We start from the raw sequence: 13431 nt of genomic DNA, 5'->3' as shown, positions 1-13431 counted from the left end.
ATTATGATGTAATACATGTTTTTGCGCAATGTGATGTACGCCAGTGTTCTAAAATGAAAGAAATACATAAACAAAATACTCTTTATTTCTTTTTTTTGGAATCTTCAGTTTCTTTAATCCACTTTTTAGGTATACCTTTATTAATTAAACATTCAATTATTAATTTAACTTGAGAACCTTGTATTTGAATTTCTTGTAAATTTAATTTAGGTGAAGAACCAGGTAAAAGACCAACTAAGATTAAATTTGTCAAAAACAAAAATATTAAGGAAAATCAGTTTTTTATATTATTCTTTTTGAATTACCTAATTGAATGTAGAGCTTTTTTTTAAAAAATAAGACTTACCAGATGCACTTCCTGCACATTTTTTTCTTAATTCTTCAGCAAAAAGATCAATATCAATATTAAAAGTTTCTAATCCCCATAAATGAGTTACAGTTTTACGTCCTTGTCTAGTTTTAACTGTCATACTAATAGGTTGAAGTGTACCCTTTCTAAGCATTACAAAAATTTCAAATGTTTAGCTATACCTTATTCATGACAAATATCTTTTCTTCATTCTTCAGAATAAGTGAAGAAACACTGAAAATGAAAATGGATTTAAAACAAATCCCTACTCACTTTATCACTCCATCAAGATTCACATTCCAACTAACACCATTTTTTAATTTTTTTAAAATTTCATCTCTTGTCATTTTTTCACCAATTTCAAGTTTTTTAATTCCAACTGCTCTACCTAATTCATCATCTAAAAATACAAATCTATGATCATTTGGAATTATTAAATTATTTTTAACCAAATAAGAATCTAATATTAATTTCATTTCTGAAGTTTGATGAAATGTAGATTTACTAATTACAAACCAAAAAGTAAAAATCAATAAAAATATCTTTTAATAATAATAATTCATAACTTTTAAACTCACTCTACTCCTGCAGCTTCCCAGAATGGAGTTGCTGCTCCAGTTGGTTTCCATATTTCTTCTATTAAAATTTCTTTTTCTTTTCCTTTTATTGATGATCCAACAATAACATTATTTCCATTTTTAGCTATTGTTGAAGATCCATATTGTGTAATAGCTTCTCGAGTAGCTTTTTTAGCTGCTTTTAGTTCTTCTTGATATATAGTAGTAAATTCAGTATGATTTTGTACTGATGGATGTTGAGGATCGAAACTATCAATCGAAATCTCCATTTCAGCTAAAAGTAAATACCTAAAGAGATAAAATGAGAAATTACCCACCTCTGAACTATTATCTCTCCTTTTGTTTCTTTAATTTTCAATAATCCTTCTTTACTAACCTCCTTCATCCATTTAGTTAATTTCTTCCATTCACTCTTAGCTATAACTACTTCGTCCCTTTTCTCTTTCGGTATATAAGAAGGTCTATTAGGTAAAATATGTGCAGAATAAAGTAAAGATGCAGGTATAGGAAAAGAAGAAGTTTGTAAATTTGTTAATGCTTGTAATAATGATATAGAAAGAAGTGTTGATATCTCTGAAGGAGAGAGTGAACCCGAAGTTATAATTTGTGAATCCGTTTGATTGGAGGAAGAACCAACAGAATCATCTGTAATATTTAAATTCTCTATTGGTGGTACATCTGATTGATCAGTTTGATTGGATTGTTGGATTTCTCTAGGAGGTGGAGCAAGTGCTTTTGTAGGTAATGGTAAGTCAAAAGTAGGTAATATAGGTTTATTACCCATTTCCCATAAACTATTACCAAAAAATTATTTTAATTAACAATTTTTCCACTATTATAATAAAAATAGGAATTAAGAAATTGAACTTACTTATCATCAATTATACATAATATATCAGCAAATTTACCTTCTTCTTTTATTTCACCTTTATCATTTTTTAAATTATTTAAACGTCTTTCTAATGCACCTTTCATACCTCCTTTAGCTACAATTTTACCTATACCTATATATTTAACATTTTCAGTTGAATTAGAATCAGAAGAAACAAATGCAACTAATTGATTTTCTTCTAAATCAGGTATCAAAAATGGTTTAGATAAATTTCTAACTGCAGGTATAAATAATGGTGCACCTGTTAATATTGGAGGAGGTATTGGATTATGTAGTTGTAAGATTGGTAAAGGAGGATGAGGTAATGATAATGAAAGTAAATATACTATAAGGATATAGAGCAAAGTCAGTATTGTGTCTTGGTAGATTGCAAGAATAGACCACAATAACCAGAGAAACACTAACAAGTCGGTATATACTCTTTTGAATTTCTTCCAAATGTCATCCATAATGGATCACCATCTGGAGTAAGCCAAAAAGTCTACATAATAGAGTCAGACCAGAATCAGCTCTCTGATAATTATTGTGATAATGATTTACGCTTGGGATCAGAATGAAAGAAGCGACATACACCTTCAACTTCAGCAGAAGTTTCAAAATTTGATATCCTAATTCCTTCAGGTAATATTAATTTACCCAATTCTTTTTCAGAAATCCCATCTTGATCATCTCCTCCCTTCTCATTTAAATTATCCACATCAGTATTTTCTGATTTATTCGATTGACGAATCTCTTTACCTAGTAATGAAGGGTGTTGTTCGAAAATGGAATTAAGTAATTGACGCCTTGCTGAAGATCGAAGAGGTGTTGCGTTCGATTGATGTGCTAAAGGTTTTTTGAACATGCCGAGAATCTTACGAGTCCCGACCGGATTTAATCAATCCTGTGACCTCGCCTATACTTTTGATAGTAGGTTGAGTAAGGGCGGAAAAGTGTAACGAATGAGACTCTTTGTACTTCATATCAATGGATCTTCGAAGTCTTCGAAGTAGTTTCGAACGCTTCCCCACGGGGTCGAGTGCGGTTATCAAAGCAACAAAGTTCACATCGACTATGATCAGGTTACACTATATAATCTACCAAATTACCGTAATGATATGAATACTACAATTCTAAGCAGCACTCTTGGCACATATATACCATTCTATAGTCCAAATTGCTCCTTGATTATCAGGTCACCAATTTTTTAAGAATCATACAAGGTACTGAAACCAAGTATCCAAATAATCCAATTCCCTATCCCACTTCTTCAAAAGCAGACACCTCCGATGACCTTCGTCAAAGCCCAATGTCTGGAGGTGTAATCTGGCCTGTCTATTCCATATCTTTCCGTTTCTGCTGAGCGCGGAAATCTTTTCGGGAATATCATCGTATTGGGCATCATCTAAAAGGAAATCTACCTGATCCGGCTCTTGGGCAGAGCCTGCCCCTTTCTGAGCAGTGGATATGACCTTCTTGGCTAGTGTGGACTTCGCTGTCGAATCCGCTTCTTCCGCCCGTAGCCTTCCGGTCATATCTTTCCTCGTGACGCTGATTTTCGTGTCTTGGTGATCTGTGTCGTTATGAGCGGTTGGAAGGGTATTTACACTTGTGCCCACTTCATCTTGATCGTCATCACTATTTTGCGAAGACTGATACACATCTGTCCATTCGTCGACGTGATTCCTAAGGTCTGACGCCTCTTCCTCATCCATCCAGCTGTCGACGTCGTCTTCAGGTTCAGCGCTTTCAGGACTCTTCGCAGCTTCAGTTTGATCGGCACTCTCTGCGCGCTTTGCATCTTCATCCAGCGATTTCCCGTCAAGCTTATACCCGGGCAATGGACGGTTAGCAGCAGCTATATCTGAAGTTTCCCTGACGTTCGCTCGTTCTTGAATGTCGTTATCGGAGTTGTCACCGTTTGGTGCTACTTCAGGTCTTCTATTAGTCTTCATTGGATTTCGTGGCTTCGGTGTTTTGCGCTGCGCCTTTCGATAGTGTCTAACTGCCTGAAGGTAGGCTTCGCACAGATCTATAGCCAATTGACACGTCAACGGGGCGGGGACTCGATGATGCAGCTGGTGTATAGATTGGTATGCTTTCTGCCATTGATCAATGCTGCGAAATAAGTTCTTCTTGTCGCCTGGCGAGTTTCTGTATAGGCGACCTAATCGCAACTGCAGATAGGGGATGGGGTAGGTTGTCGGTGGATTACATTCAGAAACAATTTCGAGTAGCGGCGATAAATTTTCAATCTCTTCCCGTATCGCTACAGTCCTCAACCATTATGAGCATACTATACGCCTGATGTGGGACTTAGTCTGATACTCACCTACAAATTTGTTTGGCTCGCGAGGCAAAGTCACTCCTTCTATTTCTCTGTTCCATTCATCCTCAAGGCACTCTATCAGCTCTATATATAGGTCATTCGACGATTCAAGGGACACTTTGTCGGAGCATTTTGGACAGCGTTCGTTTTCGGTTGGCGGGCTATCGTTCTTATTTCGAGAGTGACCAATAGGTAGTAGTGGTATGCGGCCATTCTTCAGACAATCAAGATGCAGAGCTGTCCATCGAGGATCAAGAGGAGTATCTGCGCAGAGGGAACATGTGGAATGGTCGAAGCCGTAAACTTCTAGCGAATCTTGGCGAAGATGAATCGGTAGACACAATTCCAGATAAGATATAGTAACCTAGCTCGCATAGTATGAGCAAGTGACTCTGTAGAATCGGTGAAGCTTACCTCCTTTCCAGGCTTGATGCTCCGACTAGCTACAAACTTCATATTCCCCTTCTCGTTTGGAGGAGAATGGAAGACTATTTGACAATTTGGTCGACAAGAGTGGCGAAATCTCGTCATGAAAGGCGAGAATCCCAGACCCACAGGATTTCCAGCTTCGCTGTATATAATGAATTTGCAAGATAAGAGCTGATAATCATTACGTCAGCAACCAAATACGGAGATAAGACCAAAGGCATGTCGTTCAATGATGCATCTTACTTTTCTAAGTACCGATGAGTATTCCTCCTCATCCCATATGCCGTATTCTGTCTCAAACAGTGTATACGTGTAACCACCTCCTTCACCTTTATGGCGTGTTCCTAGCAGTATTTCCATATCCTCTTGAAATCGTCCGTCTTTGAGGAATTCGAGGAGATTGTTGCTCGTTTCTATAAGCCGAATGGCATGTGTGTAAGGTCTTGTTGAGAAAGGATTGAGAAAAGAGATCCGAGTAAGCCTTACCTGAGTAGGACAGTGGCAGATCATCCAGCTGCACCAATCACAATCCAATCGTGGTCAGCAAGAACACATGAAGAAAGGTTCATACGTACAACTCGTCTGTTCCCCTCATTATCTCTGAATGTAAGTAAAACTTGCGCAAGCAGTCGAGCCATAGTCGAAGGTTTCCAAGAGGGGATTTCTTTCAAGCGTCGACATTCTCGCTGGTGCATTTCAGCGGATTTGGCAAAACACCTCTTTGGAAGTGACGGAGGAAGTACTGTTAGCATTGATATCCAACTTTTGCTGAGCGGTAAGAATTCGAACTGACCACACTGCAATACTTGTGCACCTGACACCCACTACAGGTCAATAGCCGGTTCTTGACTTCCGCCAAATCCGTATCGGTATCTTCACTGATCTGTTCAGGTGATCTCAGACATCCTGAACAGTGAGTATCTAGTAAGATAGTATTGAGAACTGCGAATTGAGGAGTAGTAGAAAACAAAATTTCTCCCTGTTCCGCAGGAATATCGGTTCCACCTAAAAGGACTTGACGTTGGCCTTTGACGGGGAAGAGACGGCTCATAGGAAGCGAGGGCAGGAGAGTAGTAGATCAGTGAAGGACGGGATATATGGTGTGAGCTGACGAGATAAAAAGGATCAAATCAAGACAGGTGGACTAGCTTAGGGTTTCAGTGAGAAGAGGACAGGATAGTGCTATATACAGAAGGTCGGAGGGAATATTAGATACAAATCGAGCGGTTCAGGAATATAATCGTTTTCTACAATAATGAAGGTGAACAAAAAGATGAAGATAGCAACATCGTTGAGCAGGAGATGTGACAAGGCGAATCTTTTTTTTGTCATCACTACTTTGATCTTTCAACTTGAGTGATTACAAACGCACGGACCGCGTTAGTCAACATGACTCAACTCGACTCAATCGCATAATGTTAGTAAATCTTCCTAACAGAATAGTACGACTCCGCATCTTAGAAGTCACTGATGATACTAGGTTTCACCCGATAATGGTACGCAAGTCTCGATAAGAACTGGTATACGTATTCACTCTACGAAACAGCATCAAGAAAAACAAAAATCAGTCGCGGTGGCCATTTTATCGAAAATGGAAATCCCACTTTTCAGTAGGTCCACAATCATCATGGTTTGTTCTTTGTGACGGTTCGAAATTGTTCTAATATGTCATCTTGTGGTCATACCCAGACTCGTTTCTGCATAGTTGGACGAGAATTGTCAAACACATACATACGCATTAAAGAAAATTCGCAATGATGAATTACTCACGATCCGAGCGTTTAGCCACGTGGACCGGCTCTCATTCCACCTTCCGTTAACCATGTCGTCAGCGTAGATAGCAATATAATCATCTTGATTTCAATTATCTCTTTTTCCTTTCTAACTATTCCTCCGTCTAGTCCAGCCAGAGGGTTTTCATCAAGAGAGCCGCACGATGTCAGATAAGGAAACATTAATATCAATGGGCTTTGACCCAGCTCGTATAGACTGTGAGTCAGCTCACGAAAAAATGAATGTCCGTCATCATTGAGCTGATAATTGTGGTTGCAGGGGCTCTTAAGGCGACTAAGAAGTCAGGTCTGCAGGTGAGCTATATCTAGTACTTTCTTCAGCCTGGGAGAGGAAAGAGTAAGCTCATATGTTCGATTTACTGATAGCCTGCAATGGATCATTTATTGGCCAATTCTGAAAAACCTATACCTACAGCTGAAGATGAGGATGAAGAAGATGAAGAATCAGTCAAAGCAAATATAAAGAAAATAGAAAGTGGGGACGTAGATGATTCCGAACTAGTCGCCAAGGTGATCTTAGTTAAACCTGTCAGCACACGAAGGAATCTAGCTTATTTTGACGTATCACCAGTCGATAAAATGTAGTGAATGTGGTAAAATATTTCGATCAACAGCTAGTGCAGAGTTCCATGCTGAGAAATCGGGTCATGATCAATTCGAAGAGTCTACTGAAGAGGTGAGTCCACCTACCTCACTCTGACTGACCATATTTCCGGTTCCACACATCAAGTTGACACAAACACATCATGTATAGATCAAACCGTTAACTGAAGAAGAGAAAAAGGCGAAACTTGCTGATTTGAGAGAGAAATTGGCTGCCAAACGTGCCGCTCAAGCTAAAGTGGATGCCAAGGACAATAAGGCGAATGAGGTGAGCTACGGAATCAGCATCTCTGTAGTCGGGTCCTCAGCTCATCTATTTCAATAGGCATTAAGGAGGAAAGCTGGACAAGATACGGGGAGAATCAAGGAAGATATGCAAGCTAAGGAATTGCAAAAACAAGCAGAGCAGAAGCGAAGAGGTGAGTCAGCTTCTTCAGTCTCTGTGGTGTACAAAGATAGCTGATTAAGTCGACGCGTACAGAGAAATTGGAAGATGCAAGAGCTAAAGCTGCTATCAAAGCTCAAATTGAAGTGAGTAAAACATGGCGGTAACATTCAATATTTCTTCCTCCTTCTCAGCAACATACTCGTGCTACCGTAAAGACGACTAGGACACTTCATCTGGACTAGATTCAAGCTCATATTCGCTGAATAGGCGGACAAGCGAGAACGCGCCGAGAAAGCGGCACGAGAAAAGGCAATTCGAGAAGGCTCATCCTCCACCACTCAAACTCCTCCTCCTGCTGTCAACGTCGCTAAGCCAGCAGCAGGAGTGAGCAGTTCCGACAATCCCCAGACTAGACTTCAGGTCAGTTATTGCACCTACCCTGCTTCCTGAGTCTGTGGATAGTTAGCTGATACTCATGTGTATTTGTAGGTCCGGTTGAGCGTTGGTGGTCAGCCTTTGACCAAGACTTTCCCGAGTGATCACAGTACGTTGCGCTCCTTCAGCCCGTCGACGCCTCATCTCACCTATTAGGTGTGCCAGCTGATCATGACATTTGATCATAGCTTTGATAGATGTTGCCGAATGGATTGCATCTGAGAATTTAAATTATAATGTTGATACAGTCACTTTCGCATCTACTTTCCCTCGGTACGTCGTCTATCAGCTGCAAAATATCTTGTGAGCCATAGCAGCTGACTTATTATTAATTCAGTAAAACGTTCTCAAGGGAAGAAATGAAGAAAAGCTTGAAAGAGAATGGTCTGACACCTTCAGCTGTGTTGATAGCAAGTTGATGTGGTGAACCAAATGAAACGAGAGAATGCATAATATGATGCATAAATTTAGACAAATTGGAATATATTAAGTGGATAAGCAGATCGTAAAGGATATATTGTCATATGTACGATGAAGCTTGAGTTTGTACATATAAGCTGATCGAAGAAATGGCAATATGGTCGTACTTCAATACGGTCTAGGTTGTAAACGGTGATAAGCTCTTCGTAAATTATTAATTTCCAAATCTGTTAATTGATTAGTATCTTGAGTCAATCCTGAAGCTATGTGAGAAGCTTGAATTTCCAATTCTTCAGCTCTGATTGGATCTAAATTTGGAGTGGGTATTGAATTTAAATCGCTTAACCAATCTTTTTTAGAATTATAAGGAATACGAATAAAACCTTTTGATAAATCTTTAAATTTACTATTTTCTTCAATTAATTCATTCCAAGCTTGTTTTAAAGAATTATCATTTTCTTCTATAATTATCTTAGTCTTTTGAATATCTTCATCTCTTCTTGTTGATTTTTGAAATCTTTGAACCATAAATTTTTCAAAAAAAACTTTTTCTAAAATTGATGCTTTAAGTGATAAATCTTCAATAACATTTGAATCTAAATTAGATTTTCCATTAAATCTTTTCGATGATGATGATGATGATGATAAATTATTTGCAAAATATTCAGGATTTAAACGTGTTTGAAAATGTACTTTAGCTGCTTTAGGATTTTTCATTTTCCATAAGGAACCTTTATAACTACATGTTAATATAAAACCTTTTGGAATTTCACTTGATGATATTTTTTTATAATTATGTAAATTTGAAGAAAGTGAATTAGTAGAATTAAAAGTTGAATTTTCATAATTGAATTTGATTTTTTCATCTTTATTTGGATTCAATACAGAAGATTTCTCATTTCGAATAGATAGCGAAGAAGGTGTGGTATAATTTGAAGTACTTCGATTTGTTGATTGTTTAATTCCCTGTGATGAGTTGTTATCTATATTAGAATCATATGCTGATCGCAATTGTGAGTTTGTAACTTGAGTATTCGTTCCGTTTGTAGAAGAGTTCCGACCAAAATGACTAGCTGATTCGCTTTGATTGGCTTCTCGCCAATCATTAGAAGATGAACGCGAGTACATGTTTAAATACTCTGTCCAGAGTTTGAATGGTAATTAAGCAATGAGATAAGGAATAAGAGTATAGACAGTAGGTTTCACAGATCAAGAAGTATCACATACGAGATCTTATAAGAGTCAGCTACGAGGTGAGTCTTGACGATTCACCAACTGGAGTCCTTTGTTAGTGTATCCAAGTCGAAGTCGCATACTCGATCACCTTTCATCGTGTTGAAGCCTAAGAAACAAAGGTGAAAACACTATAACTCAAAATCTTATGATTTCCTCATGAGTCGAATAAATTGAACAAATAATCATAATTTCGATATTGAGATAAAATACATATGTGATAATCAAAATGGTATAAAATGCAAGGGTATATTGATGATTGGTGAATATGTAATCTATATCTAAAACAATGAACAATTAGATTGATCTTGATACTATAAAATTTACTCACACTTATCCACCATGTAAAGTAGATATGAAAACAATTTCATCTCTATCCCTTAATTCATATTCTAATTCACCTTCTAATTCCCAATCCGCATCATTTATTAAAACCAATATACCAGGTCGACTATTACCAGAAAAAAAAAACAAAAAACAAATTAGAATTTGTATTTGACTATTTTTTTGATATGAATTTAAAATACTTACACTCCATCACCATCACAAAACATTTCTTCTCTTTCACTTAATAAATTATTTTTCATCCATTTTACCAAATATTTCATATTTACAGGTTGTTTTGAACCATCTTCATTAATTATATTTTTAGGTATATTTATTTTATGACTTGGTTGAGAAGAGAAAATCAAATGAAGTCCACCACTGAAAAAAGTGATTTAAGAATTCAGCTAAGTTTGATCTTAATCTCATTGTAAATCATGATAGCTAAATCCTTACCCAAATTCAATTTTAATTTCTATCGTATCTTCATCTGCTGAAATATTTGTAGGAGGTTTTACCAATTGTTCTGGATGATTAGCTGAAGAAGTTGTATAGCCTAATCCATTTGAAGTCGTTATTAAATCGTCAGAATTCGACATTTTGTGTTGAATTTGTTGTTGATTATTGGATATGATTAGTCCGCTAAGAATATGAATTCGAATGATCTTTATTTTGACAACCAGATCAACTGAAAATAACCTTTTTCTAACAATTCAAGCTTTCCCACGATGTCATTATTCCTCAGTGCCACTTGAATTAAAAGTGACGTATGGTGAGTCGGTAATTCGAAATAACTCCGTTTTAGCTATCTTCTTGCTACTCCGGTTGATCCGAATGGTATCCTACTGCTCTGAATGTTGAAACAAGTCAATGTTCTCATAAGCCTCAATTATATCGCCTTCTAAAACGATCAGATAGATCATCTCGCATATCCTCAGAGAGATGTACGGTCAACTTCGTGTAGCTCGATCAAGAGCAGCACGTTCTTTACCTCAAAGACGAGTGAGTATCTTTCTCTAATTTAATCATCTGCAATGCTGCGTATACCAATATGAATTAATCACTTTTTCATAGTGTCTCGCTACACCCCCTTCGACACCCCCTCCAGGTACTGCTCTTCCTCCTAATCCACCCACGACATTAAACAGCATACCTACTCGTCCAGTGACTATCCCTCCTACTACCCCTACTCCAGGCTCAACAACTCTCGCTTCTAAACCTCTGCCTCCCCCTTCAAACCTTCCTCCACCTAGAAAACCCCGAAAGTTCTTTAGACGATTTATAATTTACACTACTCTTGGAGCAGTCACTTTTTACAGTTTATCAGCATTCGTTTCAACAAAATCAGAAGGATATAGGGATTTCTTTGTTGGAAATTTCCCAGGTGCCGAACCTATTGCTGATTTTGCAGATGATCATGGATGGGAATCTCTTGGATATGGATCAGTAACTAAAAAAGCTATTCAATCTTATCAATCAGCTACAGGAAATGAAACAACAACTCAAAAAGTAGAAAGAAAAGCTTCTGAAACTAAAAAAGAAGTTATTAATTCTGCTGAAAAAGTTAAAGCTAAAGGAGTTGAATTGAAAGATTCTGTAATTGGAAAAGAAACTACTTCTCAAAAAATTCAACACACTGCATCTGATTTAAAAGATAAAGCACTAGAAGCCACTCATAAAGCAGAAGATAAGATAAAACACTTAGCTCATGATGCAAAGGAAAAAGTAGATCAAGTTACAAAAGATGTTCCGTTTAATTTTTCAGATGGTGTAGAAGGTATAGTTAGAGAAGCTGAAAAAGCTATTGGATCTGTTGAATCTTCTTCAAAGAAAGCCTTAGATTCTGCTGAAAACGCTTTGAAAGATGCCGAAAATAAAGTTGAAGGAGCAGCTCATGATGTTAAGGAAGCCATTAAACCACATGCAACTGAATATGAAAAAGCTGTTTCACCTTATCAACAAAGAACTAGAGAATTAAATCCAACAGGAGTACAACCTCAACAACCCACTTTCGAAGGTAAAAGAGTTTACGATGGACCCCCTTTACCATTAGGACATGAACCTCCTCCAGGATATTATATTCCCCCACCAGCTAAACCCGTAAAAGCAGTTGTAGAAGAGAAAGTAGAGAAAATCAAACAAACTTTACCATTATTAGTACCGAAAGTAAAAGAATTTGCAGCTGAAGAACCTATAATCTCTCAACTTGCTTCCACTATTGATTCTTTGACTTCTTCCCTTTCAAACGCTTCCTCTACTGGTCTTCCATCAACAGATGCAAATGGTATACTGAGTAGAGCTCAAGATGATCTCACTGCATTGAACAAGAGATTACATGACGTCAAAGCTGCTGAGAAAGAACGATTGGAGAAGACAGTAGGAGAAAAAACTAAAGAATTTGAGGATCTGTTGAAAGGTAGAGAAGCTGATTGGACTAAATCCGAACAAGGTTTGAAAGAATCTTGGGCTAAAGAAAGAGAGACTTTAGTGGAGAAGTGGAGAGGTGAATTGGAAGGGGAATTAGAATCACAACGACAGAATATCGAGCAAAGGTGAGCTGTTTTTCTCCAGTCTATCGATGTCCTCCTCTTCGATACACGTTTCTTTGATCTGAGTCTGATCTGAAACTGATGCTGTCTTGCCATAGACTTCGTGATGAAGTCGTTTCGCAAGGTATTGAACTCCAACGAAGATGGTTGAGATCTATAAAGACCCAAGTAGAGACTGAAAGAGGAGGACGATTAGCTAAACTTGACAATTTGACTACCTCTTTGAAACAACTTGAAAGAGTTACCATTGATAACTCGGCTCAATTAGATGATAATGTTAGATTACATAAAATCTGGTCTGCTTTAAGGGCAGTTCAATCTAAAGTTGATCAAGGGGATATATCATTTGATGAAGAATTAAAAGCATTAAAATCTTTATCTTCATCATCAAATGATTCAAATGAGAAAAATGTTATTGGAATTACATTAGAACAATTAGAAAAAACAGGAATTCCTTCAACTGGTGTTAAATCTTTTGGTTCATTAAGTTCATGGTTTAGTGGAAATGGTGGTGTATCAAATAAAATTCATTCATCTTCATTAGTACCTAAACCTGAAGAAGCATCTGTTTTATCACATTTAGCTTCAATTGGATTATCTAAATTATTATTTAGACCTTCTGCAGGTAAAATTGAAGGAAATAATGTAGGAGCTGTTTTAGCAAGAGCAGAATGGTGTTTAAGTGAAAAAGATTTAGATGGTGCAACAAGAGAAATTAATTCACTTAAAGGTTGGCCTGGTAAATTAGCACAAGATTGGTTAAGAGAAGCAAGAAGAAAATTAGAAGTTCAACAAGCTCTTGAAGTGAGTCTGATTTTTGGTTTACAAATGATTTAGTTGTTAATGCTTATAATGTGTTTTGCTTTTTATTGATAGGTTGTAGCTACTGAAGCTACTTTGAGTTCATTATTACTTGCTTAAAATGTTGATAGTTTGAATGAAGGTAAAAAAAAGATCATATAGTAATTTATGATCATGCATATATACAATTTGTAAATTTCGGTGGATTGATATGATAATTATCATTCCTATCGATATGTTTATCATTGATTTTTTTCCGATTTCCTTTTTACTCTTGATCATACTATCGCAATAATAACGAATCTCACAAAGATGAATTGAGCCATGTT

General features: G+C 37.0%; 6 protein-coding genes across 6 annotated transcripts; 2 read left to right on the top strand and 4 right to left on the bottom strand.

The window, feature by feature from the left end:
• Positions 1-82: 82 nt before the first annotated feature.
• Positions 83-2663, bottom strand: I206_103843 (uncharacterized protein; the record flags this gene model as incomplete). The annotated part of the gene is made up of 8 exons (XM_019159482.1): positions 83-234; positions 347-495; positions 623-853; positions 928-1176; positions 1245-1721; positions 1799-2144; positions 2225-2300; positions 2391-2663. 8 exons carry the CDS (start codon positions 2661-2663, stop codon positions 83-85), a joined length of 1953 nt encoding a protein of 650 aa, XP_019007534.1.
• A 349-nt stretch (positions 2664-3012) lies between these two features.
• On the bottom strand, positions 3013-5607 carry I206_103842 (uncharacterized protein; the record flags this gene model as incomplete). The annotated part of the gene is made up of 7 exons (XM_070202837.1): positions 3013-4067; positions 4131-4491; positions 4542-4727; positions 4800-4969; positions 5043-5070; positions 5132-5275; positions 5350-5607. 7 exons carry the CDS (start codon positions 5605-5607, stop codon positions 3013-3015), a joined length of 2202 nt encoding a protein of 733 aa, XP_070058938.1.
• Positions 5608-6492: 885 nt separating this feature from the next.
• On the top strand, positions 6493-8194 carry I206_103841 (uncharacterized protein; the record flags this gene model as incomplete). Its single annotated transcript, XM_019159480.1, has 11 exons — positions 6493-6547; positions 6609-6643; positions 6716-6859; positions 6921-7025; positions 7104-7220; positions 7278-7371; positions 7434-7483; positions 7608-7760; positions 7830-7884; positions 7964-8048; positions 8113-8194. 11 exons carry the CDS (start codon positions 6493-6495, stop codon positions 8192-8194), a joined length of 975 nt encoding a protein of 324 aa, XP_019007532.1.
• Positions 8195-8363: 169 nt separating this feature from the next.
• I206_103840 (uncharacterized protein) lies at positions 8364-9323 on the bottom strand (the record flags this gene model as incomplete). Its single annotated transcript, XM_019159479.1, has 1 exon — positions 8364-9323. The coding sequence occupies one exon, from the start codon at positions 9321-9323 to the stop codon at positions 8364-8366; it is 960 nt and encodes a 319-aa protein (XP_019007531.1).
• A 438-nt stretch (positions 9324-9761) lies between these two features.
• On the bottom strand, positions 9762-10351 carry I206_103839 (uncharacterized protein; the record flags this gene model as incomplete). The annotated part of the gene is made up of 3 exons (XM_019159478.1): positions 9762-9879; positions 9960-10133; positions 10209-10351. The coding sequence occupies 3 exons, from the start codon at positions 10349-10351 to the stop codon at positions 9762-9764; spliced, it is 435 nt and encodes a 144-aa protein (XP_019007530.1).
• Positions 10352-10694: 343 nt separating this feature from the next.
• On the top strand, positions 10695-13222 carry I206_103838 (uncharacterized protein; the record flags this gene model as incomplete). The annotated part of the gene is made up of 4 exons (XM_019159477.1): positions 10695-10754; positions 10827-12304; positions 12400-13105; positions 13178-13222. 4 exons carry the CDS (start codon positions 10695-10697, stop codon positions 13220-13222), a joined length of 2289 nt encoding a protein of 762 aa, XP_019007529.1.
• Between the last annotated feature and the right edge of the window lie 209 nt (positions 13223-13431).

The sequence above is a fragment of the Kwoniella pini genome, chromosome 5 (genome assembly GCF_000512605.2).
Source record: "Kwoniella pini CBS 10737 chromosome 5, complete sequence".
Classification (NCBI taxonomy): Eukaryota; Fungi; Basidiomycota; class Tremellomycetes; order Tremellales; family Cryptococcaceae; genus Kwoniella; species Kwoniella pini.
The sequence above is the reverse complement of the archived record's forward strand: the minus strand, read 5'-3'. Positions and strand labels throughout refer to the sequence as shown.